The 26,373-nt window shown below is 47.1% G+C and overlaps 1 protein-coding gene across 1 annotated transcript; it reads right to left on the reverse strand.

The window, feature by feature from the left end:
* Nucleotides 1–4,263: 4,263 nt before the first annotated feature.
* Nucleotides 4,264–22,139, reverse strand: ACP6 (acid phosphatase 6, lysophosphatidic). Its single transcript, XM_003769885.4, has 10 exons — nucleotides 21,921–22,139; nucleotides 16,412–16,540; nucleotides 16,151–16,281; nucleotides 15,792–15,871; nucleotides 13,091–13,178; nucleotides 9,656–9,788; nucleotides 7,558–7,658; nucleotides 5,481–5,576; nucleotides 4,895–5,060; nucleotides 4,264–4,451 (listed from the first exon to the last, which is right to left on the reverse strand). Exons 1-10 carry the CDS (start codon nucleotides 22,137–22,139, stop codon nucleotides 4,308–4,310), a joined length of 1,287 nt encoding a protein of 428 aa, XP_003769933.2. The 3' UTR covers nucleotides 4,264–4,307.
* Nucleotides 22,140–26,373: the final 4,234 nt, after the last annotated feature.

Genomic DNA, 26,373 nt, shown 5'->3' on the forward strand with positions numbered 1-26,373 from the left:
GGATTCAAAAAAGGAAGAGCCATAGAGCTGATCTCATTGGGTGGCACAGCAGCCTCCGATGTTTAAAGAGGTCTCCAGAATATGGGAAATGCAAGAAGTACAGCAGGAGGAAGAGACAGGAGCATGATCACCAACTTTTCTTTGATGTTTTTGGACCTAATTACAGAATATTAGCACTAGTAGCAACCTTAGAGATCAGCTTCCAGTCCAGTGATTCTCAAGTGTTAGCTAAGGACCCTTAGACCTCAGGAGACCCTTCATGAAGTCCTCAAGATCAAAACTATTTTCATAATAATACTAATGTGTTATTTGCCTATTAAAATGCTCCTCCCTTTTCCAACTACACATCTGTGTGAAGCCAGATTTTCTTCATATGCTTCAACCAAAACAACATATCATAGCAGATTGAATGCAGAAGCAGATATGAGAATTCAACTGTCTTCTATTGAGCTGGGTGTTAAAGACATTTGCAAAAACATGTCAGACAATGCTGCTCTTCTCGCTGAATTTTTTTTTTATTTTGGAAAAAAATGTAGTCATTTTCCTCCCCATAAAATATGGCATTTTAACATGTGCAATTGTTATTTTATTATTTTTATTTAAAATTAATTAAAATTATTTTAAATTAAAAATATTTTAAATTGTATCAGTTTTAATTAACCTATATTAATATGTATAGATATGACCCGCATAAACAAAATATCTTTGGAGTTCTCAAAAATTTTAAAGAATATAAAGGAGTTCTGAGAGCAAAAAGTTTGAGAATTGCTGATCTAGTCCCAATTCCCACCCCCTCATTTTTTTTTAATAGATAGGGAAATTGAGATCCAGAGAAATAATTTGCCCAAAGTCACAAGAGTTTTGAACCAGGATTCAAATCCAAGCCTTCTTCCAAACTCGTTGTTCTTTTGTGCTTCTTTTAGTTGCTGCACAAAAAATACACACCACAGGGGTGAAAAAAACCTATTCCCACCTTCCTCCTTTCTCTATAAACAAACAAATAAACGAATAAATAAACTTACCAGCTTCTCCTGAGGAGCTCTCTCAGCATCTTTTTCTGCAAGTTATGGTCTCAGAGTTCCCTGGACTAGCACCCAGGGTGGAATCGACAGGCCCAGTGGTCCAGGTGCAAAAGCGTCTGCACTAAGCCTTTCTAATTCCCAGGCCCATCCTCCATCCTCCTACCCCACGGCTTCTCCTTGAATGATCCTGCCTTGTTTTAGAAGTTTGGTTTTATAAGGAAACATGTACAATGAGCCACTTAACATTCGTTCTCCTTCCTTTCCTTCAGCATCTATTTTCTAAACAGATAAACATCCCAGCTTAATCCCTTCGCCACTCATTCCTAATTCCTCATCTGAGAAGGACTTTCTAGCTTTCCTTCCCTCCCTTCCCAAGAACTATCGGAAAGTTAGCAGATGGTTTTCTGGAAGCTTCATTATAAGGTTTTGAATGAAAATGGTCTTGGCACCTCCACCAAGATCCCACTGGGTTCTTCCTTAGCCATTTCGGTTCTTGCCCTTCCTTGGACACATCCCAAATGCCAGCTGTGTGTTGTTGTTAATTGTTAATAGGGAACCCTAGCCCCCCAATTATATATTTTGTATTTGAGAGACAATGTGAGGTAGTAAATAGGGTCCTCAGAACCAGGAAAGCCAAGTTCAAATCCAGCCTCTGACCATTTGGGAAAACCACCTTACTTCTGCAGGCACTGGACCATTTGTTCTCAAAGTATAGTCTGGAGAATCCTGGGAGTCTCTGATATCCAAAATTTGTTTTCATTTCTAATTTGATAAATGTCTATAAAATTATATAGAATGTCTATTATATATATATATGTAGTTATAAAAAATAATCCACATAAACAAAAACTTTTTGGATAGATCCTCAATTTTTTGTTTTGTTTTGTGGGGGCATCGGAGTTAAGTGACTTACCCAGGATCACACGGAATGTTAAGTGTCTGGGGCCAAATTTGAACTCAGTTCCTCCTGACTTCAGGGCTGTTACTCTATTCACTGCACCATCTAGCTGCCCCAATAATTTTAGTAGTATTAAGAGACTGAGAACAAAAGTTTGAGAATCGCTGCTCTAGACAATTCTCTAAGACCATAAATTGCTAAAAAGAAAAGTACCAATCCACATTGGTAGAGGAAGTTTCCTCATCTGAGTAGATCAGCATATACCAGTGAAATCACAATTCAATCAATCAATTGATTGATCAATAAACATTTATTAAGCACCTATTGTGTTCTGGGCATTTTACTAAGCATTGGATCTAGTCCCTCTTTTTATTTTGTATTTAAGAGGGGGCAATTTCAGTTTAGTATATAGGGGCCAATCTTGGAATCACCAAAACTTGAATTCAAATCCTACCTCTGAGAAATACTAGCGATATAATTATGAGCAAGTGACTTAACTTGTTGCTGCTCCAGACAACTGGCTAAGATTCTAAGTTACCAATGTGCATCAATGGAGTGCATCAGTGTGCCTCTGTAAGAGGAGCTCCCTCTGCTGATAAAATCACAGGTCCATAGTGTATATATGATATGGTATACAATGTATTAATAAAGTGTCTCAGTGGAGGGCATTTCTGTAAGGAGTTCCCTACACTGAAAATCACAAGTCCATAGTTTAGATATTATGTGGTATAATACACAATATAGTAATAATAAAATACTATAATACAATCTATATAAATAACATACATCATATGTGTAAAAATTACATTATAAAACTCCAACCTCTTAAGGCTAGAACCCTCAGCAGAGTGCTAGTGAATACCCCCTGCATCTGGGAACCCAGTTATTCAATGGAAGAAGAAATGGAGGAGTAATCCCAGGGGGGTGTTGTGTACATGTGAATCCTATGTACTTTCCCAATAGAATATAAGATTCTTGAGGTTAGAATCCCATCATCCTTTTTTGGGGGTGGAAGAGAGAAGGAAGTGTCACTGTCAGTCAAAATGCATTTATTAAACCCTTACTATGGCCCAGGTTCTGTGTTACAGGCCAGAAAACACAAAAAATAAATAAAATCCACATGCTCAAGAATTGTACATTCTAATGAAGAACATATTAAGTAGGTACGTACGAGATATATACAGATTATATGAAGGTAAAGTGAAAGAAGGCAGAGGAGCCCCAGACAAATCTCCTGAAGAAGGTGATATCTGAATTGTCTTCTAGGAAGTCAGGGGAATGAAAAATGGAGGTGAACAGACAGTATTCTACACACAGGAGTACATATTTGAGAAAATGAAAGTAGATCAGCATTGCTGGATTAGAGAACGCAAGAAGGGGAGGAAGGTCCAAAGAGGCTGCAAAAGGAGGAAATCCATATGAAGATCCTTTATGAAGGAGCTTTAAACTTCAATTAAAGTGGTTTAAATTGGATCCTAGAGGTAATAGGAGTCACGTTGGTTCCCTGAGATGATGATATGGTTATCCCTGTGCTTTACATTGTCTCAGAGGCTGGATTGAATGGGGAGAGAGAGAAGGCAGGGAGAGCAGGAGGAAGGATGTTGCTGTAGTTCAGGGAGAGGCAAGGAGAGCCAGAAATGGGGTGATGGCTGAGGGGAGAGAAGGGGATTTTGCGACATGACGGACTGGATATGTGGAGGGAGGACCTGGTGATGACATCTCAGCTGTGCGTCCAACATCCCAGGGACCCAAAGTTAGCATCTGATGAGTGCTTGGGGATGTGTGCACGCGGGAGGTGGTCCTCCCTGCTTGGGCACCTGCCAGTGAAGGCTTGTGGAATTTTAGGATTTAGAGCCGGGGGGACCTCAGAAATCACTGACCCAACCTATCACAGAGATGAGGAGATCCAGGAGCACTAAGTGGGAGAGCCCAGACCTGCAGACGGCTCCTTGAAGCCTTTGCCACTGGTAATCAAGTAAGTGTCCCCTCCACTCTTGGTACTTATTGTGCCATGAAAGAAGACCTCGGCTCCCAGAGGTTGGCGGGTCCAGGGTAGGTTTAGAGCCATGGGACCTGCTCGCTGAAGGCTGGAAGCTCCACATGGGATTAGGTTGTTGGGGGCCCAGCTTTCTTCCAAGTACAAGAGGGCTGTGGCGTGCCCCGCCTTGGAGGTCCACTCCCAAGGAAGGCAGTCACAGCTCCGTGGTACGCTGGCGTAGTTACCAGAGTCTGGGTCCCACCTGCACAAGGTCCCCATCCTCCGAGCCCTGCCCAGGAGACACGCTCCCTCATCCCTGCACAAGACCTGCCTGACCCCCTCACACATGCACAAAGCCCTGAATGTTTATGCCAACAGGTGTTTATTTAAAAATGGGCCTCCCGGGGGATCACTGGTCCTGCCCAACGCCTACATCTGCCGGCTGGGAGCACAGGGTGCTGTATTCTTGCGGGCTCACAGTGTAAGTTGACAGTATGTTCAAAAACTCTTCCAGGGGACAGAGCTCTGCTGAGCACCCTTTCACCACTTGTGCCTGTAGAGAAAAAAGAACCGGGGCAGAGTGCCGAGAGCCCTGGGACAGCTGCAGGGCCTGGGGGTGCGAGGAGCCATGGCGGCTCCAACGTTCTCAGGCACCCCCCTGACGTCCAGGCTCAGGGCTGGCCTGGGCTCAGTGGCCTTCCCCTTGTCCACTCCTCAGGACCAGCCAAGGGTCCCATTATTGGTGACCCTCTGTGGGCCAGGGCTGAGAGGGGGCCCGGAGTCACAGGAGAAGGCTTGGGAACAGGAGGCCAGAGAGGCTGGGAGAGCGGTGTGAAGTCATACAAGCCAAGGGGACAAAAGGGGGCACCCTCGGGATCTCAGACTCCAGATTCTGCCCCCAGTCGCCTCCTCCCTTCCAAGCTTTCCCTTCCAAGCTGAATTCAGGAGCCTGGCTGCACAGACCGACAGACTCCTCGAGCCGCCCAAAGGGCTTACCTCACCATTGTAAGTAAGTCGCACGAACCAATCCTTGGACTCCTGGTGCTGGTAGAGTTCCAGGATCAGGTTTGCAGCATAGGGGGGCCACTTATGGTCAAAAATCCCCAGTGTTATTAGGAGGGGCATGAGGGTCACGTCATGGGTGGCGTAGAGGTAAAGCTTTCTGGAAGAGTTTTTGAAGAAACATCTCTGATATTTTTAAAAAAATTTTTATTGAAGCATTTTTGAAATATATGCAAGGATAATTTTTCACCACTGAACCTTGCAAAACCTTGTGTTCCAATTTCACCCCTTTCCCCCACCATCTCTGATGTTCTTTACCCATGGACCCTTCAGAACTCCCTTAGAAGGACTTCTGGTCCAGACCCAGGGAATCCAATGGAAGCAGGAGCCAGGGGATTGCCCCTAATAAGGAGGCAGGCTGCAAGCTCTGGCCCATTTTAGAGGGACCAAAGGCTGTGTGCTCTGCATGCTGGGCCCCTCTTCCGCCCTCTGCTCCCAAACTTCCTTCCTCTTGCTCTGCCGGCCCCTCTGCCCCCACCCTTAGTCTGGGGTCCCAGTGTGCTTCGGATTTACGAGATACCTGATGTTTCCAGGTGGAGTAGAAGGGTTCGCTGCTTCTAGCAGGTTGTTCTGTAAGACGTAGAGCATGGGACCGACTGACATCTGAAGTCCTTCCCTAGGAGGAGGCAAGTTCATAAAATCTATGTGCCTACGTGCTTAATGCTGTGTGTACCTGCCTGGGAAATACATGAGTATTTATGGGAGCAGCAAATGCTTTCAATACCCTTATACCCTAAAAGTCAGACGGCCCAGAGAGAGCCTGCAGTGATTTCAGTGATGGGAAGGACAGCGGACGCTTCTCCCCCTGCACCGAGAAGTGCCCGTTCCAGGCCTACAAACAAGGCTGACGAGCAGAGCTGGGGGAGAGGAGGCTGCCCAGGGCAGGAGGGCCTGGGCCCAGACTGTGAGAAACGGTCAAGAGGAAGGAGGCTCATTAAGGAATGATTTATCACAAGCTCAACAAAGGGTTTCGGGCAGGGGAGGGAGATGCAGGAGGAATATGCTACACAGGCCACCTGGCTGGGGACGCTACACCGGACATTTAACAAACCATCCAAAAAATCATTTAAAAAAAAACACCAGCCTCTGGGCAAGCACAAAGCGTGGTGACGAGCGGCACACCTGAGTTCCCCAGAAGGCTCTGGCAACAACCAAATGTGGATCACGCCAAAACCAAATCTTCTAGGAGCCTTGGAAATGAAATCCAGATGTGCTGAAGGGACGTGGAGCAAAGGCAGGATCGCAGGGAGAGGGAGGACCTCCGAGCTGGCCCTTGAGCACATCAAGGGCCACAGGCGGGCAAAGGAGGGAGGGAGAGGAGGAGGGCCCAAGCTCCAGGGGCAAAGGCGTGTGAGCCAAGCGCAGAGCCCGAGCAGGCAAGAGGAAAGCTTGTGAAGTAGCCAGGTCTGGGAGAGCACAAGAGGACCCGCTGCTCCCCAAGAGGAGGAAATGCATTTGATTGCTATTATTTTTATGCAACAGACCATGGTGCTTCTTAAAACCTTAAATCTTATGCTTCTCTCCCCATTGATCTCTCACACAGCAGCTCCCACCGCTTTCCTGATGACCCACAACCTGAGACTCTTTATGGGGGAGACAAGTCCATATTTTCACTGTCAGGAGTGGGCCACTTGCTAACAAGGCCGGCATACAGGATGACAGGGGGCAATGGGCTAAATCTAATCAGGATAAATTTAAAATCTTATGCTTGGGTTAAAAAAATCAAGCGCACTTTGGATGAAGGTGACAGTAAGACAGCGGCTCACAGGAGGGGATCGGAGGCTTTCAGCGTGCTACAGGCTCACTCCAACAGCAACAGGTCATGGCCACCAAAAGCTAATGAAACACCGGGTCGCATGGTCAGACAATGTCTGCAGAACTAGGGGAGAGACCCGAAGCCCCCAGGGACTCCATATCTTGGATCCTGGTCGGCCCCATGGTCCGTGTGAAGGACGCCGAGAATACCAAGAAAAAGGGGATGAGGAGGGACCTCGCAGCCCCTCGCCTCCAGGGGCCGGCTGAGCCCAGAGAACACAAGACTTGGCAGGTACAATAAAGCTGCTCATGATAAAGGCTCTGACAGAGAGAAGGCATAAGGATTCCTGTTCTGCTCAGCACAGTGACAGCAGGACCAGGACAGCGGACAGAAGCCACAGGAACAGACAGAAGCAACAGCACAAGGGGAAGAAGTCCTAAAGGAGCACCGTTCCCAAGTGGTCCAGGCTGCTTCTGTTGGGAGTGAGTTCCCCAACTGCAGAGTCTCAGACAGCCCGAGGCTCCCCAATCCCCATCATGGAGACCCTGGGGGGGGGGGGGGTTGTCACAAGAACCTCTGTCTTTCAAAACTTCAGACTAAGAAAAGTTGCTGGGCAGCGGAAGCTCATGGACCAGGCTCCCCATGACGCCTGGCATTTGCGGCCCACCCGCAAGCTTACCAGGCCTCCCAGAAGCCCGTGTGAGCCAGCCAGCCCATCACCAGCATGGAGCAGCTGCGGCTTCTCTGCCAGCATGAGTGCCAGCCGGCAGGGGGGTGGGCCTGGTGGGTCAGGAGGTGCCCCCCGCCCCCGTCTCAGGATGCTCAGGTATGGATGCCTCACCTGTCTGTGCTCCCCAGGATAAAGAGGGCCATGTCAACAGCTCTCCGCTCAATCATCTGGGTGAACTTCTTTAGCGTGGGGGAACTGGGGAGCCCGTGAACCTGAAAGGGCCGTGAATGCGTTAGGAAAGGGCATTTCCTGGGTCTCCAGGCAGGACCCACCCAATAATGCCCAGGTCCTTCACCTGACCTCCCTCCTCGCCCACTGCCATCTCAGGCAGACCAAACGTGCACCTGGGCTGGCTTAGCTCTGCTGCCCTCCCTTGAAATGCCTCCCCCTCCCCTGCCAGGTTTCACTTGCAGTTTTCTGGATAATAAGATTATAGACACTTAGAGCGGTAAGGAACCTCAGAGGCCGTTATCTGACCCACGATCTCTTACAGCAGAGGAGCCCGAGTCCTAAGGAGGGCTGAGTGAGCTCCCCGAAGCTCAAGAGGAATTACATGTCAGAGACAGGATCTGAATCTCGGCTGGTCCAGCCAGCTCCTTCCACTGCAGTCACTGTATCCCCCAATTCTGAGTTCCTCCAAATCAATAAATATTTATATGCTAGACACTGTGCTCAGCACTAAAGGACACCCTGAAGACTTTCTGGTCCATCTGTTTATATTTATTTATAGAAGGAGGGGGCTGAGGCACAGAAAGGCAAAGTGCCAGGCCAGAAATCACTCAGCATGTCCAGGACCAAACCGAAATCTCCCAGGTCCTAGCCAAGGGAGGCTCCCCCAGCATCCAGAACACCAGTCCCCCCGAATGGGCAGGAGCCTTCCTGGACGCCCCAGCCGAGCCCTGGTCTCAGGCTGTCTCGGCAGTCACAGGGCCCATGCTCCTTTTTCTAGGACACTGTGTTAGGCAGAGCCAAGAGTAGGACTCGGGCCCCCCGTCCCCATGGAGCTCGCCTTTCAGGGAATGCACAGAGCTAGCCTGTATTCTAGTTAAGGGGATGAGAGAGGCGAGGAACAAGGGGGAATCTGAGGGGGAAGCCTGCTCAGGGACTGGGGAGGGAAGCAGTGGGGAGGGCCCAGAATCCGCTCCTGCCTCTGGAAGAACAGGAAGGAGCAGCTCTGGGACCAGCCATACGAGCTGGGCAGCTAACACGGAAAAGCTCCCGTGGCCCCTCATGACTTCTCCAGGACATTAAGGCAAAACAGAGAGGAGCATCTTGCTCGGGATCCTGGGGCCAGAGCCTGAGGCTGGATTTGAACTCGGTTCTTTCTGACTCCAGACTCTCTCTCTGCCCACCGAACACTTGCTGCCCCACACAGCAGAGCCAGCTTCCAGGACATGAATCTCGGTGTTTTGTTTGCCTGGCTCAGGCCCCGCTTTGTTTCAGCTCTGAAATGTCCCTCCACGGCCTTCCTGTGCTCGGGGACCCTCCTGTGCTCTGGATGGCTCCCCCTCCATGGGAGGAATTCCTTCAGGGTGGGGGGTACCAAAAACAAAAGGAAAGCCTGAAAGGGAGGGCCCAGATCCCCACAGGCCTCCAAACTGGCTTTTGTTCCCATTATACCCACTACAGCCCAGGAAGGACTGGCTGGTTCCTGCCCCATCTCCACGGACACTCGGGGACCAAAGCCCTTGTCCTGACCACAGAGGGTGGGCTGCTGCGGGCAATCCTGACTTTTCAGGGTGATACTTGTAAGCTTCCCGAGGGCAGACCACTTCATCTCTCCTTACACCCCAAGGGCCTGCCGTGTCTGACACATAGTAAACACTGCGCCGGGCTTCACTTTATCTTCAAAAGGGAGATCAGCCCAGATTTCTATAGTTTCCACAACAAAAGCCAGGCATGGCTTTTGTGCTCTAGCCTTTCTCCTTACCCCCAAACTAGGGCCAAAGGTGCACTGGCTAGCTCCCTCAGAGGGAGGGGGAAAACTGGGGGCCCCATTCTAAAAGGGGGTGCAGAGCACTGAGAGTATGACCAGAAAAAATCCAGAGGGTTGGGCTCTCAAAGCCAACGGGAGACGGCTGAAGAATTTTCGGAAAACTAGAATCAAACAGTGCCTTGTAAAGCAGCGAGCTGCTGAGGGTCCTGCAAGGGGACGAGGATGGACCAGCCCTTCCAGGGGGACGGCTCCCAGCGGGAAGCCTGCACTCACCTTCTCCGCCAGTGCGTTGTCTAGCAGAATGAAGAAGTCCACTTCTTGGTGCTGATCCAGGCCCATCTCTTCCTGTACCAGCTTCAAATCATCCGAGATCCCAGGCTGCAGAGAGGCCATCAATCTCCTGATCCTGCGGAGGAAAGGAGGGAGCCATCGCACCTTCTCCCGTGTTAGCCATGGAGGGGAGGGGTGAGCCAGTCCCTACGAGGCCCCGTCCCCTGCACAGCACAGGGCGGGAGTGGAAGCTAAGCTGCTATTACTAGAGCAAACAGGTGAGAATGGGCAAAAAGTACCTGGAATGGAGTGAGAAAAACCCGGTCTTAATTCTGGCCCTGCTCTCTGACCATCTCTGGCCCCTCAGTGCCCTGCTTTGCAACATGGAATGGTGCCAAGGGTCCAGGGCAGAGCTAAGGGCCATCTCTAGCTTTAGGTGGGACCCTCAGAACAACACGGGCCAGCAGCCAGGAGCCAGGCCGGGCTCACATCACCCACTTTTCAGGCTTCCACTCTATGAACCAGAGATCAAAACTCCTCCCCGTGTCAGAGTTTTTCCCAGAAGAAACAAGAGGAGGCAGGGAAAAATTTTAAAGTAAATCCACACAAAGCAAACAGCCTTATGTTTGGGCAGCACTGGCCAATCCTTAAGGAGCCTTCACATACAGAATCTCCCAGGGTCTCCAACAAGATGCTTTGACGTGAATGAGAAAAGGTGCTGACGAGGGGAGCAGGGCTTCGAGGACAGCAGCTTCTGGGAGGCTCCGCGTTGGCAAGGTCAGAAGCTGGCTCTCGCCTGCGGTGGCTCCCGCCTTACTGCGCTCCGGACAGCCAGGCCAAGTCCGTAAGGAGTTCCCAAGGAGGGGAGTCTGGTGCGTGGCAAAGAATAATGGATCCAGAGGCAGAGAAGTGCGGGGTAAAGGGAGGGTTCCAACACTCAGGGATTGGAGCAAAGGTCTGGGCTCCGGAGAGCTCTTGGTTCCAGTCCCCCCTCAGACGCTGAGCCGCAGCATAACCCTGGGCAAGCCCCCACTAAGCCTGTGGAATGGGCACACTAGGGTCGCCCCAAAGTCTCTGCTACATCTATGATCCCACGGCTGAGTGTCTGGGTGATCTGGGGCGCCTTCCAGAACCCCAGTTTTCTCATTCAATACTCACTTTGGTAGATGGTAACCACGAGCTGGGTATCAGAGCACGCACAGGGGACAGAAAAGGGAAAAACATCCCCGGGCTCAGATAGAAGAGACACAAAATGGGGCTGTGTGGCAGGTGCCCAGAGCCCCGGACGTGGGCTGTGATCCTGACTAAGCTCTGGGGCTCAGTTTCCCACAACCCCCCCAGACTCCTTCCAACGCCGGGTCCGTGAGCCCATGACCCTATGACTTAAGCCATTATCACTGTACACTTCCTATGGGATTCAGCCTTGTAAACAATTTCCATGATGTTGAAAGCGCCATCAGAGCAAACCGCTTCCTCCTATGATGGGAATAAAGTAGCCTGAGGTCATGCTCCACGCTTCCATCCCCTCCGGCTTGCTTCTGGTCAGCGACACTGCAGCCTCCCTCTTCAGGCCCTCATCTCTCCTTGACCACAGGTGGCTTAGTGCTGTCACATGGTCTCGAAAGGTTTCGAAGTTCTTAAGTCCGAATTCTAGTACCCCGGGCAAGACTCAGTTTCCTCATTATAGAATGGGAACATTGCCCAGATAGAACATACAATGAGACAGCTCTAATTGCTGCAATATGTTCTGTGTGTATCCTATCTCCCATGTCAACTATCTCACAGAGTTGAGAAAAACTCTTTGTAAATCTCAAGAGCACCAGAGAAATGAGTTACTGTCATTAAACTGTTTCAATAGCCTTTGAGGGGAGAGAGCGGGCCTGGGTTCAAGTCGGACCTCTGAGGGCCGGGAGTCCAGGCAGCTCCCAAAGACCATGGATTACACTGGTAGGAGGAGCATCCTTACCCAGGAGGGCTCTGTACTCACGAAGCCAGAGGTCAGGCTCCATGTCTACCAGTTTTCCAGCTAGTTTTCCTGCCCCATCTTAATCCTTCTCTCCACATCTCTCACTGCTGGAGAAATCTTCCTAGCGTGATTCTAGGATCTCCTCTAAAATCTCAATGCCCCCCAAATAGAGGAGACCCCCTGACCCTCCTGACATTCGAAGTCTCTCTCCCAGCGCTCCCCTTAACGTTCTCCACACAGCCCCTCTGCTCTGTGCCCTTGCTCATTACTAGGACTCGGCCCACACTGGCTCCCTCTCTTCTGTCCTTCCCTTCCATGCTGCTTCTTCCAGGAAGCCTCTCCTGATCCTCCACAGGCAAATTCAATCACATTTGACAAATATTTATTCAAGTGATCTCTGTGACAGAGTCTTCAGTGCCTGGCGCCCGGATTCTCCTTTGTCCTTCCTCTAAGGGCACCTGGGCCTTTCCCTAAGGCTCCAGCTCTGGAGCGTGAGACCCTCACGGACACGGTCTGTGCCCTGTTATCTCTGCATCACCAGGCCCTGCACTGAGTGAGCCTTCCGCGTGCTGTCGGGTTCCAATCCAGCCTCTAACACCGTCTGTGGCCAATACTGGCCAAGCCACTTCATCTCCCAGGTTGACAGTTCTATAATCCCATGATCCTTCCCCATCGTCTGGCAAGAGAAACTTCTCAGTTCTCATACAGCTGTTTTAAAAGCTCTCCAGACCTCTATTCCCCATCAGGTGTGCAACGGTCTCTTTAAAACTTACTGTGGTAAAGTCTTTCACGTAGTACAAACCTACGAGGTTTTCTACTGCTCCTGATCAGCAAGTTAGCCCTTGTCTACTTCAGGCATGAGAAAGCCAACCATATTTTTATATAATTATGTATACAATCATACAGGTATACGTATTTGATTTCTACATCTCTATATAAGTATATGATAATATACACAATTCTTACATATTGAATATGTATAAATAAATACAAAAACTATACAAATACACATATATACATACACATCTACAGGTATAGTTATTTGATACACACCTATTGTATTACATACCTATATGCCATATACATATACATTTATACCTAAAATATGTACAAATAAAAATAACCTATGTGTTATATACATATACATCTCTAAAATATGTACAAATACAACTATACACATCCAGACATATCTACACATATGTATGTGCATGTTATCTGTACACACATACGTATATACCTTTTGACAGAAAATGAACTCTTTAAAGACATTTTCATTCTCATTCTCATCTCTGGATCTGTAGTACGTAGCCCGTTACACAATCCCCAACACATGGCAAACATTTAATAAACACTTGTTAATTGATTAATCAACACCAAGAGCCGGGGGAAGGCTGGAGGAAAACATCATCCTTTGAGGAGGGGACATTTCAGAAGGAGCAGAAACCCAGGGTGGGGAGGAGGGGGGCCGTTACCTGACCATCTGTCTCAGGGAGTGGCAGTTTTGGTAGTTGGGATACAGGATTTCAGAGTTCGCTTCATCAGTGAGGATGGTGACCGGTCCTAGAGGAACAGGTAGGAGAAGACTTCAGCATCGTGTCTTCCTTTCTTGCCCAGGGACAACAAGCATCCTCATCCATTTGGCAATCTGTGAGCCTTTTCCTCCCAGGAGGTCCAGGCAGGGGGTGACTCCCAGACCAGAAAGGATTGCCTGAATCCCCATCCCACGCATGCAGGACCTAACAAGAGAAAGCGACCCACAACTGCCCAATACATCTCACCCACTCTGGGCCACATGTGGAATTAGAAAGGACTAGCCCCGCTACAGCAGAATGAACTGTGGGCTTGGGGCCCAAGGGGGTTCTTCTACACACCAGACTTTGGGCTACCACAGGGCTCCTCATGTATAAAATGGCCCTGACACAGGTTACTATTCATTCCATGCCCCTTACCAGCTCTTCCCAGTCTGAGGGCATCAACCACAGACTCCCCCCGACTCTGCAGCAGCATCACCTGCCCTGCCCTCTGCAAAGCCAGACCCACGGACAACATCATGACTCACTCACCGCAAGCAAACAAAGTCTACCAAGCCCATGAACCCAAGAGGCAGAAGGCCCATCAGATCCCTAGCCAAACTAGGGGAATGGAAGCTGTGACTCATTCAAAGATGGTAACTCTTGGCACAAGAATATCGCACATTTTGGACAGCAGATAGTGTCCAGTCAAAGAGTGTTCGGGTCACACTGCCAATGACCAAAGGCTATACCCTACCTCCTTCCAGTCTCTGTGCAGGGGGAAGCCAGGGAGATGTAGAGAAAGGGAGAGACTGCCATAATACCCAAGCACAAGTCTCCCTAAATGGCAGAGGAAGGGACCCCAGGGCAACAAAGTTAAGCCACAGAAAGGAAGCCCTTTGGAACGGATGAGAAAGCTGGGACACAAACAGAAAAGCAGGACGGTCCTGGCTGAAATCACTATATTGACATTTTGTCTCTTGTGCTCGTAACTCAGTCGATAACCAAGACTTTTGGGAGCTTCTTGGCATTTATCACACAATAAAACCAACCCAGCAATAAAAGAAAGAGCACTATCTGCCCACCATGGAACCGGGTGCTCAGACTCGAGGAGATCTCTGGTCAGAACAGAACCTCCCAGGCCTACCTCTGTTTCTAGCACTTCTGAGAAGAGTCTACTTATGCATTAAAGCCTCAATTAAGTACCAAGCTATACTCTAGAAGCAGCTCTCTGTGAAGACATGTGCTTCCAAAAAGAAGAATGGTAGAGAGGAAGAAGTGCTGGCTTTGGAGACACTTGTCCTGTGATTTTGGGCAAGTCACAAACTCCAGCCTGTTCCTCGATCTCCTTAACTGCAAAACGAGGGTGGATTTATATTCTTAGCACAATGTCTGGCATAGAAATGCTTTATCATTCAGTCCATGGCAACTGTTATATACGAGCCTTCTTTCTCAAGGGGCTCACCCACTGGGGGCTTCAATATTCACTTAATTTTAACAATATATGTTTACTAATAATAGCAGTTGCCACTTAGATCATGCTTTACATACAATGATGAACGCTATTATCTCCCTTATTAGAATGTAAGCTTCTTGTGCAAATGGATTGTTCATCCTTTTCATCTATATCCTGCTATGAAGTAGATATTTAATAAATGCCTGTCCACAGACTGAATAAGAATCCTTGCTATAATGCCATCCCCAGTCCTTAAGGAGTCTTGAGTCAGCTCATTCCACTCTTGGACAGTTCAAATTCTTAGAAGCCCAACTCTGCCTTTCTCCAGCTTATGCCTTAGCTTAGTTCTGTGCTCCAGGGCCAAGGACAGGTCTGATTTTCCCTTTCTGTGTCAGCCCCTCCAGTTTCCGAGGGTCCCTGAAAAGTCAGGAACACATCCAGAAGACGGTCATTAAGATGGCAAGCAGACCAGTGCCACGTGAGGATCAAGTGAGATAAAGGGAGATGTTCAGCCAAAAGAAGACCTCAGGAGACACAATTAGCCTTCTTCAGTTATATAAAGGGCTGTCACATAATGAAGTGTTTAGACTTGCCTTGCTTGACCCAAGAAGACAGAGGCAGACACAGGTCTCAGCCCCACAGAGAAGAAACCATATTAACAAGTAGCACTGCCTTGGGGGGGCATGAATTCCCCATCCCCAAGTCTCTGGACACTTGTCTGACATGTTATTGGGACGATTCCTGGTCCAGTTTGTTCCCTTAAGGGACCCCTGGAACCTGTCCAGTGCTGAGATTCTATGACGAGCAGCTGCGGAGGATTTACTTCCTACCTATACTGAATCAGAATCTTGGACACAGAGATCAAAGGTTCTATGCCTTCCACCATATTTCACCCGCATTTAAACTTCATTTCATTCACTTAAACAACACTCCATGAACTGTCTCCTGAGCTTTCTTCTACAGGCCCAGCCAGCCCCAAGGCAGCCACTGCAGCCCGATGGGCCATCCCTGCCCACTACAGGCTGTCTGGGAAGCTCTGAGAGCTGCCAAAGAATCCAAGGAGGGAAACCACGGCCAGCATCCTGGAGGGTGCCAGTGTTCCCTTGGCTCCATGCATGGAGAGAGGGGAGAACATGAAGGTAAAGCTGAGGGCTCTAATAGCTTGAGAAGCAGGATGTTCAGCAGTTAAGAGGCTTGGACTCTAACCTTCTTTCTGGCCTTGGAAAAGTCCTGCGAGCAAACACCGAGAAGACTCCAGATTCCGAAATATATTAGTAGAGCGAACACTGAGGAGGAAAAAAAAGCCTCTCAGGAGGGTGAAGCTGGGAAGATCCACTTATTTCTTGCCAGGCTGACTGAAGACTTGTTTTCAAGGGGCCATCTTCCCCATCATGGAACCTGTCCCATACAGCCACCAGACATGTCCTCCCCATAAGCTATTCTAGAGCAATCAGGGAATGCACACATAGGGTGAGCATCGAGGGTCCTACCACAAAGGGAAGAGGCCAGATGGGGTCTCACAAGCTTAAGACCTTTAGAAAGGCACAACTTTGCAAGGGACTCACGTGACCTCCAAAGGCTTGAAGGTCGGGGAGAGGAAGGGGACGTCTTCTACGTATTTCCTTCTCAGCTGCTCTCCCAGAGCAAACATTTGCTGCATTCCCACGTTGGTCAGCTGTCCTGCAAACACGCCACCCTGGTGCAGAGGAGGGATGGGGGAAAAGAGAAGGGTAGAAAGAGAAGGCAGAAGGGCAAGGCTAGGATCAGCACTAAGAGGCTGGGAGCTTCTCAGGCCAGCTCTCCCAGGGCTAGGAAACGTGGCTCACCTTCAGGATGGTCTGCTGGTATTGCCTGTCATAGACAGAGAAGGGTCTTGGTCCACCATCCAGATTAGTGACTTTGTAATCAAACAGAGTTTTGTCAGGGATCTCCAGGAGGGTGGGATTCCACTCTACCTGTCATAATATTGAAAACCACAATGCTATGAAAAGGACTGTTTATAAGTACGGCATTTACACCTTCCAATTAACTCCAAGCACTCAACAGGGACTGTCTGTGACTGCAACTTTTCAGTGCTGAGATTCTTCCTCGGACGGAGGAGATAAAGGACATTTGAGATAGAGAAAGAAAGCACTGGGGACTTAGTCCAGTCCTCCTGACTATAAGCTATTCTTCACTGACAGCAAGGCACTTTAAGGGAAAGAGAGCAGCCGACATTTCCAGGAAAGTAAAAACTCCAGCCAACACCTCAACAGCACCACCCCTGAGACCTAGATGGAGAGAGCCAGGACCCCGAAGCCAAGAGATTTGAAAATAGCAATTTCCTGAGGTTCTGTTTTCAGGCTGGGCCAGAGTTGTCCAGGGGAACAGGCACTGTCCAATGGCTCGATGTTAGAAATGGATGTGACTTTATCAGCAGAAATGACACTAAAGGACTCGTGATGGAAAATGCTGACCACATCCAGAGAAAGAATTATAGGGTTTGAATGCAGATCCAAGCATACAATTTTCACTTTTTTCCCCCTTTCTCGTGGTTTTTCCCTTTTGTTCTGAGACTTCTTTTATAAAATGACTAATGTGGAAATGTGTTTAACATGACTGCACATGTATAACCTAGAATGGATCACTTGCCAACTTAGGGAAGAGTCGAGGAAAAGAGAAAAATTTAGAGCTCAAAAATCTTATAAAGATGAATGGTGAAAACCATCTTTATATGTAACTGTAAAGTAAATACTATTGAGTAAAAAACAAATATATTTTTAAAAGTTTTTTTTTTTTTTTTAAAAGAAATGATATAAAAAAATGCATCATTCTGTTGCCATTGTATCCTAAGGACCCTGAGGTCTTTCCATCAAACTTGCTGCTAAAATCTCTTAGATTTATTTACTACTTATGAGCATGAGAACTCCTATTGCATTTTTGTTTGTAACTCTGGTAGTTAGCACAGTGCTTTTGCATAGAACAAGCCCTTAAATGTCTTCTTTTCCCCTTCCACCCTTTTCATTCATTCATTCATAAATAAATAGCTGGGCATGTTTCAGTAAGTCACTTCATTCTTGTGTGACTCAGTTTTATCATCTGAGGTCTTTTACAGCTCTAAACCTATGAATCTATGAATTATAAAATGAAACTACCAAGGAGTCAGACAAGCATTTTTGCTTACCTCCAAATTCCCACTGGGAAATGACTTTCTGAGAATTTCCCATTAACAAGCTCAAGTTGATTAAAAAAAAAAAAAAAAAAAAAAATATGTACAGCACAAAGACTGGATTTGAATTTGAATCTCTGCTATGCTCCTTGTTGTGCTCTGGGGCTTAATTTCTCACCCTTAGTAGTAACTCTGAGCTCCCTTCCAACTCCAAATCTAAGCTCCAAGGACACCTCCCTCCCCCCAGTCAAGTTTATTGAACAAGTAGTTTCTATTTGTTACTCCCAATTATTCATCACGGAGACCTTCTTTAGTCTTCCACACTCTGGTTCCTGCCCATCTTCTCTTAAAGGTGAACAATGACCACTCTTCCAAGAAAAATCCAATAGCTCTACTCTTCCCCCATCTTCCTTTCTCATACTTTTTAAGCTCTTAGAATCCTTCAGCTCAATGTGTTACCTCTCTTTTCCCTTGATCACTGAGATAGGACCCCATCCTATTTCTCTTCTGTTTCTGACCAAATCTTTTCCTTTTTTATCAATTCTTTCTTCCCCAATCCTCAAAGAAGACCAACAGTGTTTGAACTTATCTCACATTCCCTCTGCTCCTTGGAGAATGCATCTGCTTTTACACCTTTAACAACCACCTCCATGCAAACAGTCCCCCAAAGTTATATCTCCAGAACTGTCCTCTAACAACAGTTTTCTTGACTCATTCATTTAAAATAGCCACGTTTAAATGGCACAATGCTAAGCACTTTGGGAGATATAAGCAAGGAATAAGAAGTGACTTTTGCAGTTGTGGAATTCACAACAGAGCAACCTACCTTCTGATGGAAAGGTAGTTAAAAACTCAAGACACAGAATGGGACATTTACTTTTTTACACATAAGTCACTCCTGGACTATGCATATTTGTTCCAAGGATTTTATTTTTGCTTTTTTTTTTTTTTTTTTTTTTTTTTAAGAAAATTAGTTAGCTACACAAACTACACAAAAATCAAATATTAAACAAGAAGCTAAACAACTACATTTGTCACATAGCATAATGAAAATAACACTGGATTTGGATCAGAGGATCTGGTTTCAAATCCTTTTGTTATTTCCTATGAAACTATAAACTCCATGTGAGTTTAGGTAAGTCACTGTTCAAATTTAAGACCTTATTTCCTCATTTGTAAAATGGGAAGGAGATATTCTACATGAGCTCCAAAGTTCATTCCATATTTAGTTTATTCTACATGATATTCTACATGAGCTCCAAAGTTTATTCCATTTTTATTCCATATTTAATCCTTTATTACCTATGACTCAGCAGCAAATGAGTAATGAAGGTTAATACCTGTGAGTGGTGAAAGGGAAAAAAAGCTTGCTGGTCAAGGTTAGTAAGTGGCCTTGAAGAATAAAGCAGGAATTGGGTAAAAAGCAAGAAAAGGATATTTAACGCAAAAAGGCCGTAGGGTAAAAGAATAAGGATGGAAACAGACATATGGTGCTAAGGAGACAGCAAAGAGTGAAGTACGGCTGGAGTAATAGGTTTGTTTAGAAGAGTAGGAGATATTTGAGGTTAGACCTCAGCACCATAGACCTACCTATGAGACCTCTCTATTTGGCTGTCATCCACTGTCCCTTCACTGAACATATCTAAAACCAAACCTTCTATCTAATCTACCACCTAGTTACCCGCTCCCAATGGCATCATCAGTCACTCAGGCTCAAAATCTTAATATTATCTTAAGTCTCATTCCTTACCATTATCTCTAGCATCCAATTCAATATCTTGGTCTTATCACTAGGACAGATCTGAAATACATTCCTTCCTTTCCATTCCCACTGCCAACTCCTGGATTTATCTTCCCATCAGTTTTACCAACTCTGGATGCCCAGAGATTTTTTGTCCAATGACCACAGGAACTACGTCCACAACCAGCTAAGTAGAATATTGAGAAGGCAGAATAGAAAACAAACAAACAAACAAACAAACAATGGATTTCTGGATAGGAATCAGGAATTTGAGATTTTAGTTTGGATAACCTTGGGGCAAATTAATAGATGTCACAAAATTTAATGTCCTTTATCCCTCCCTTATCAAGCCATAGTTCTCTTGGAAACTAATTGTGCCAGTGCCTGAAGACAGAACTATACTATAAGATAATCTTAACTCAGAAGTCAATTTCAATCAATTCAAGACCAAATAGTTACTGGGTATCTACAAACATGATGTCACACTACGGCCCTTCCCTTCAGATGAAATTCCCATAACTCTTCCATCTCCTTCATCAACAAAAGGACCCTTCACAGTCTAGATCACAACTCCTTTGCACCAAACCAAAGGGCAAGTCTTTGGGATTCTCAGAAGGAAAAGCAAAGAAAAAGAGAAGCTGCAGAAAAATAAAGCAAATGGAATCCACTCACCTATAATGGTTCTAAGGCTATTTGCTTTTACAGGAAGGAAAATATTTAAAGAGTTCTGCATATAGGTTTGGAAAGTTTGAAACAAAAGAATCCATCTGCCCAGGAGAGGTGGTACAGAGAATGACAAATTAGTCTCACAAGCAGTCGAGGAAATAATTTACTTTTTGGATGCTAGATCATCCCCAGGCCCTTTTCTCAGTGCTAACTGGAGATAAAACTCTGAAGTATAAGAACAATACCGAAGAGTTCCACCAACTCAGAAGCATGTCAAAGTTGGATCCTTAGAAACTGGTGATTTTCCAGAATTACCCAACAGAACACAAGTTTCTCAACTCAGGCATGTCTCCTCTGATAATAAAAATCCCTGTCATTTGCATAAGACTTTAGCTTGAAGTATTTTTACATGTATCTCTTGATACCTTTCATGATAACCATGTGAAGCAGACAATGCAAGTGTTTATCATACCCAGTCTGCTGATTTAAAAAAAAAAAGAAAAAAAGATTCCTAGAGATTGCTATTTGCTCTATAATTAAGTTGAGCAAGCTTTCAGTTTTCATAAAAAAAATGTTGATTTTAAAAATGGCCAATCCTTTAAAAATGTCTCTCCTTTCTTTAAAAGTTTTTTATTTTTAAATTTAATTAAATTGGTGATTGGTGATTTCACTGTTACAGGGAATTCCCAGGAATTCCTCCCAAGAGGAAACTCCTCCTCCCCACCCCACCCCCACCCCCCGAGGCTGGCTCTCTTAGTTTCAGACAATTGCTTAGGGCTCTGAGAGTTTAAATGAATTGGTGTGTGTCCCAGAAATCAGAACTCGAACCAGACCTGTCCCGTTTCTGAAGCCACAGATCAACCCACAATATCCTCTGTTGTTACTTTCTAAAGAAAGTTCCTATTCATCAACCTTCCAATAATAATAATAATAAAAAATTTCCAAAGGTGTTTTCTATCCTCCAGCTCTCTCAAACTTGTCACTTCTCCTTTACTGTAACACATCTCCCTCCCCTCCCCCCTTTTCATGTCACAGTTTCTAAGATTTTTCTGCCTTCCTGGCTTTGGCTCTTCTTAGTTTTCCACTCTTTAAAGAGAAACAAATTCAGCAAAGCTCATTTCTTGTTTCTCTGTCCCACCACCCGTGGTTTACACACAGATTCAATTACAATTTTGGGAAGGCGACTTCCAAATCTCTAATAATTTCTCTTAGAACCTGAGGGAATTTCTAGCTTTTCTGGATTTTACCATCTGGAAATCCCACTGCAACTTCAAACTTATCCGTTTCAAAAATGAATATCAAACCCTTGTCCCTCAAACTTGCCCCTTCCTCGGCTTCAGATCTGTGGATGATGCCGCTATTTCCTCAAACAAGCGTATAATCTTAGAGAAGTTTTATCATTTTCCTCCCCCCCAAATGGCTCTGCAACACCTCGGGCGTTCATCCTTACTCCTTTCCGCTGCCACACGCCTGGAGAAGCCTCTTCACCGTTATTCCCATTTTTAAAATTCCCTTCTCCCAGGTGTGCTTCGCACGCAAACTCTGCCTTTCCGGTGCGCCCCCAAGACGCGGACCCTTTCCTCTAAAACTTCCCGGCTTCCTCACCGACCACCTCTCCCCTGAAGCCGAGGCTTGGGATTCCGGCGTTTAGGATCCGTCACAGTCTGACGCGGTGCGGGGAGAGCCGGCGTGCAGGGCGCGCCCGGACCTCCGGGAGGGGGCCCGCCCGAGAGCCCCGGGCCCTCCGAGACGCCGCCGCCGCCTCGCCCCGGCCCCTCACCTGGCCCTCCTGCGGGAGCTGCTTGAGCGGCGTCCGCGCCCCGTGGCGGAACACGACCTGCACCATCTCCAGCCGCAGCTGCTCCGAGCTCGGGACGGGCGGCCGTCGGTCCGCGCGCAGCTCGGCCAGGGCTACCTTGCGCTGGTGAAAGCAATAGGCCAGGGAGGTCAGGACGCCCACCGGCGCCCAGACGCGCGCGCCGAAGAGCCTGGGGAGCATGGGGTCCAAGCCCCGAGGGGGGCGGCGGCCGGCGGACGCGGGGCTCCCGCCGCGGGGGCTCAGCGGCACCGGCGGCTCGGGAGGGCCGGCATGCGGCGCGAGGCCCCGGCTGTGCCCTCCCACAGCCCTCCCGCCGCTCCTCCGCCGTCCAGCTGCCCGGCTGCTCCCCGCGCCCGACGGCTGCCCGAGACCGCCAACGCCAGAACAGCCTAGAGCCGGCCAGCGGGCTCACGGCAGGGACGATCCCGGGGCTGCACTTTCTGATAGGAGGGCGCCCGCGCCCACGCCAATAAACCGACGGGGCGGGGGCGGAGCGGCCCACGCGCGGCCCGACGGGAGATGGAGTCCCAAAGCGGACCCCAAAGCGGAAACTCCTGCAGCGGGACGAACTGCAACTCCCGGCAGGAAGCGCGCTCAGCCAGGCCCGACACGCGGAGCTTCTCCCCCAACACCCCCCAGCCTACCCGTGGCTCCACCCTCCGGTCTGTCCTATGGGACTTTCCCCTACAAACTCCGCCCACTTCGCTTGATGTTTCTGTCCAATGCCCTGCAACGGGATGAGAAAGGAGCGAAGGACAGATGGATGCCCCGGGCTTCAGCCAATGAGAAGTCGCCCCGGATGGAGCGCTGGGCTGGGGAGCCGGGAAGAAGAGGAGCGAGCAAACTTCTCAGCGTCAGAGAGATCCAAGGAGAAATGCGCTCCGACTCAATACGGTCATCAATTGCCTATTTATAAACAATTCGCTGGGGATACCGAGATGCAAGGAGACGCGCTCCCCGGCGCTCTAGAAGGTCACAGTCCCCTGGGGGAGGGAGAGGCGACGAGACAAACCCACAAATGTTTGTAATACAAATTAGATCTTGACAAATGGGAGGGTTCGAGGAGAAAAAAAAACTTTTCAGCTGGAAATGCGTGGGGGGGTGAGGGGGGCGGGGAACAGTGCCTGGTTTAGATTAATGGTGGGAGGCAGCTAGAACAACTTGTGAGGCTTTAAACGCCAAACAAAGGCGCTTAGGGAACCTAAAACTATCCATAGTGATATACACATCGGCGTGCGTTAATTTGAACGCGTGATACATTTCTCTTGTGCAGATGTCAGTTTCTTATTTCTTGAAATGTCACTTCCCCTTCCTTCGTCCCGTGGCTTTTCCGTTTTAGCTCATTCATGTTCCGAGTTCTGCAGAGGAAAGTGATTTGCTTAGAGTCACGCAGCTGGTGGCAAGGGTTCGAATCCGAATTTGAACTCAAGTCCAGGTTGGACGCTCTTTCCCCAGCTTCCAGGTTAATCTATGATCAGTATATGGTAAGGAAAACTCCTTGGTTCTTCCCAATAGTGCCATATTGTCTTAATTCAGAATGAAGTCCGAACACATTAGTTGGCATTCAGGGCCCCCCGCAATTAAAATGCAACAACTGCTTTCCCACCGTAGCTTAGCTAGAATATCCATTTGTCAAACACACTGTGCCTTCCTGCTCCCCCGCGTCCATCTTTGTGCCTAGAATCCCTTCTCCTCTTCTATCTATCCTGCTCGCCCTGACTGTTCCAGGAAGCCTTACTTAATCATCCCAGCCAGAAGCGAGTGAACTGTCATCATCTGAACGCAACTTCTACTGCTGACAGGGGACATACACTGCTTTCTTGTGTGATTATTTCGTACATGCCTTATTTCCACTATTGTATGTACCATCTCCTTCACATCAGCGACATCAAAAAACAACAAAAATGCTGAAGTCTGCTGGATTCAGGGCAGGTGATGGGGAGAAACGAGACTGTAAACCAGGAGGAAGAATGTTTCAAGGAATGCTGGATACAACCACCAGGATCTGAATTAGATGATAAAAGAGAAGTGAACCTCAAAGGAGAAACTGCTCAGGGATTACAGAGTCTGGAAGTGAGAGCTGCATTCAATTCTGCCCCTGGAGGGCAGCTAGACGGCAAAATGGATAGAACACTGGGCCTAGGAAATTCAAATCCAGCCTCAAATACATAGTGGTGGTATAACCCTGGACAAGTCACTTAACCCTGATTGCCTATTAAAAAAAAAAATCTGTCTTTGATAAGAAAGTCCCTTAAAGGAAGGAGCCTATTCTCTTTTATACATTCGTTATGGCCTACAAAGCCTTGGGTAGAATAGGAGATCAATAACTATCTGTTGAATGAATGGGACTTTAGAGTAAATGCACATCACCACAGTGGGAGTAGTCCTGCTCCCAGAGCAATTTCTCAGAGGCCAGTCAGCCTCCCCAACTGCCAACCAACTGTCACCTACAGAGCAGGCAGCTGCAACAGCAAGGGCCCCTGGGGCCGGGCAGATCAGGCCACCACCCACCACCTAGACCATCATCTGGCCCTGGTAGAAAAAGCTCAAGACCCTAAATCAAGAACCTTGGGGATGGCAATGCTCCGTCTCACAATCATCATCCTAGGAATTGAAAGATTTGGCACATGATGGGATCTCTTTAAATATTAAGGCCCGATAACATTTTTATCACTTTTCCAGTGACAAAAATGTTGATGATTTCACATTAAAATGCTGGTCATTATATCTCTAAGAATGATACAGAGTAAAGTATGGATATAAAAGAGTTAAATTCACATCCTCCTCACCTACCCTCATTATCATTGACTCCCACTGAAGCTTCTGGTCTTTGGTAGAACATAAGATTGTAAAGTCAGCCCTTCCACAGCTGGTAGACAGCTGACACCAGGGACCAGGTCAGCAGTACTATATTTTAAAAGCTGTTATACTCTACATCTGTTTAGGTACCTGCAAAGCTATTCAATCATCTTCCTTATTCAATAAAAGACTTTGTAAAACTGTATAATGTTATTTGAATTGTGTTTTTGTTATTTATTCCCTTATTGTGAAATTCCTTCCATCAATATAAACTGGACAGGAAACTGCCTGTGATGTGTATGTATTTGTATATACACATGCATGTACATATACACGTATACATAAGCATAAATGCATCCACACATAGATGCATGTATATAAACATACACACATGTCTACATACATGTTATCTGTGCATATATGGATATATGTATACATGTGTCAAAGTTAAGTGACTTACTGAAGATCACACAACTAATGAGTATCAGAGGCAGAATTTTTTTTAATAGGCAATCAGGGTCAAGTGACTTACTTGTCCAGGGTCATACAACCACTCTATATCTGAGACTGGATTTGAACTTCCTGATTCTAGGCCCAATACACTGTCCACTTTGCCACCTAGCTGCCCCCAGGAGCAGAATTTGAATGCAAGTCTCACTTCCAGACTCTGTAATCCCTGAGCAGTTTCTCCTTTGAGGTTCACTTCTCTTTCATTATTTAATTTAGATCCTGGTGGTTGTATCCAGCAGCCCTTGAAACATTCTTCCTCCTTTCCCCACGTGTTCAATGCCTGGTTTACACTGTTTTTCCTCCCCATCACCTGGCCTGAACCTAACAGACTTCAGCATTTTTGTCGATGTTTTGTAAAATACTTTAACTTCCCAATTCCTTGATCAATTAAATTACATGCTCTATATTTCCACTCCATCTCACTTCACTTCATCTGCATACAGAGATGGACACTCCTTTTGTCTTACTATTACCCACAAGGGTTCTATGATTAAGAACCATGAAATTACTACTTGCCATCTAGGGAAGGGGGTGAGGGAAGTGGGGGGGGGAATTGGAACACAAGGTTTTGCAAGAGTTAATGTCTTGAAAAATAAAAAAGTTTTAATATTCAATAAAAAGAACCATGAAGTTCCTTTAGAGGTGGATAAAATGGATAGATGGCTTGTTGGCTTTGGAGTCAGGAATACCTGAATTCAAATCTGGCCTCAGACATTAGCTGTGGGATGCTGAGTAAGTCACTCAATCACAAAACCACTGACCTCAGTAAATAGTAAAATGGTAGTAATAACACCTGCATCACATGGTTACTATGAGGATTAAATGAGCTATTTGCAAAGCTTAGCAGTAGGTGCTCTGTGAATGGCTATTTACTTCCCCTCCCTTCGAGATCAGAATTTCCCATCATGCCATTTCTTTCTGGACCTTACTCCTCTGGAACCACTTCTTCAACCAAGACCGGTAATCTCTCTAGTCCTTCATCCCTTGTCAGGTCATCATCTCTGTTCAGATTACCTTGCTTCCCTTTCCAACTTTGACCTCTTCAGAAATAGATACAACTCCAGATTCTCTCTCTTCTCAAATTCCAGGTTCTCTCATTCCTTAG

The sequence above is a fragment of the Sarcophilus harrisii genome, chromosome 4 (assembly GCF_902635505.1).
Source record: "Sarcophilus harrisii chromosome 4, mSarHar1.11, whole genome shotgun sequence".
NCBI lineage: Eukaryota > Metazoa > Chordata > Mammalia > Dasyuromorphia > Dasyuridae > Sarcophilus > Sarcophilus harrisii.

What these genes read in the sequence shown, in the direction of transcription:
- ACP6 (XM_003769885.4), bottom strand. Translation starts at nt 22,139, where the DNA reads ATGCTCCCCAGGCTCTTCGGCGCGCGCGTCTGGGCGCCGGTGGGCGTC. An exon ending in AGCTCCCGCAGGAGGGCCAG is followed by an intron (nt 16,541 to 21,920) that starts GTGAGGGGCCGG and finishes ATATTATGACAG; the next exon opens with GTAGAGTGGAATCCCACCCT. An exon ending in ACCAGCAGACCATCCTGAAG is followed by an intron (nt 16,282 to 16,411) that starts GTGAGCCACGTT and finishes CCTCTGCACCAG; the next exon opens with GGTGGCGTGTTTGCAGGACA.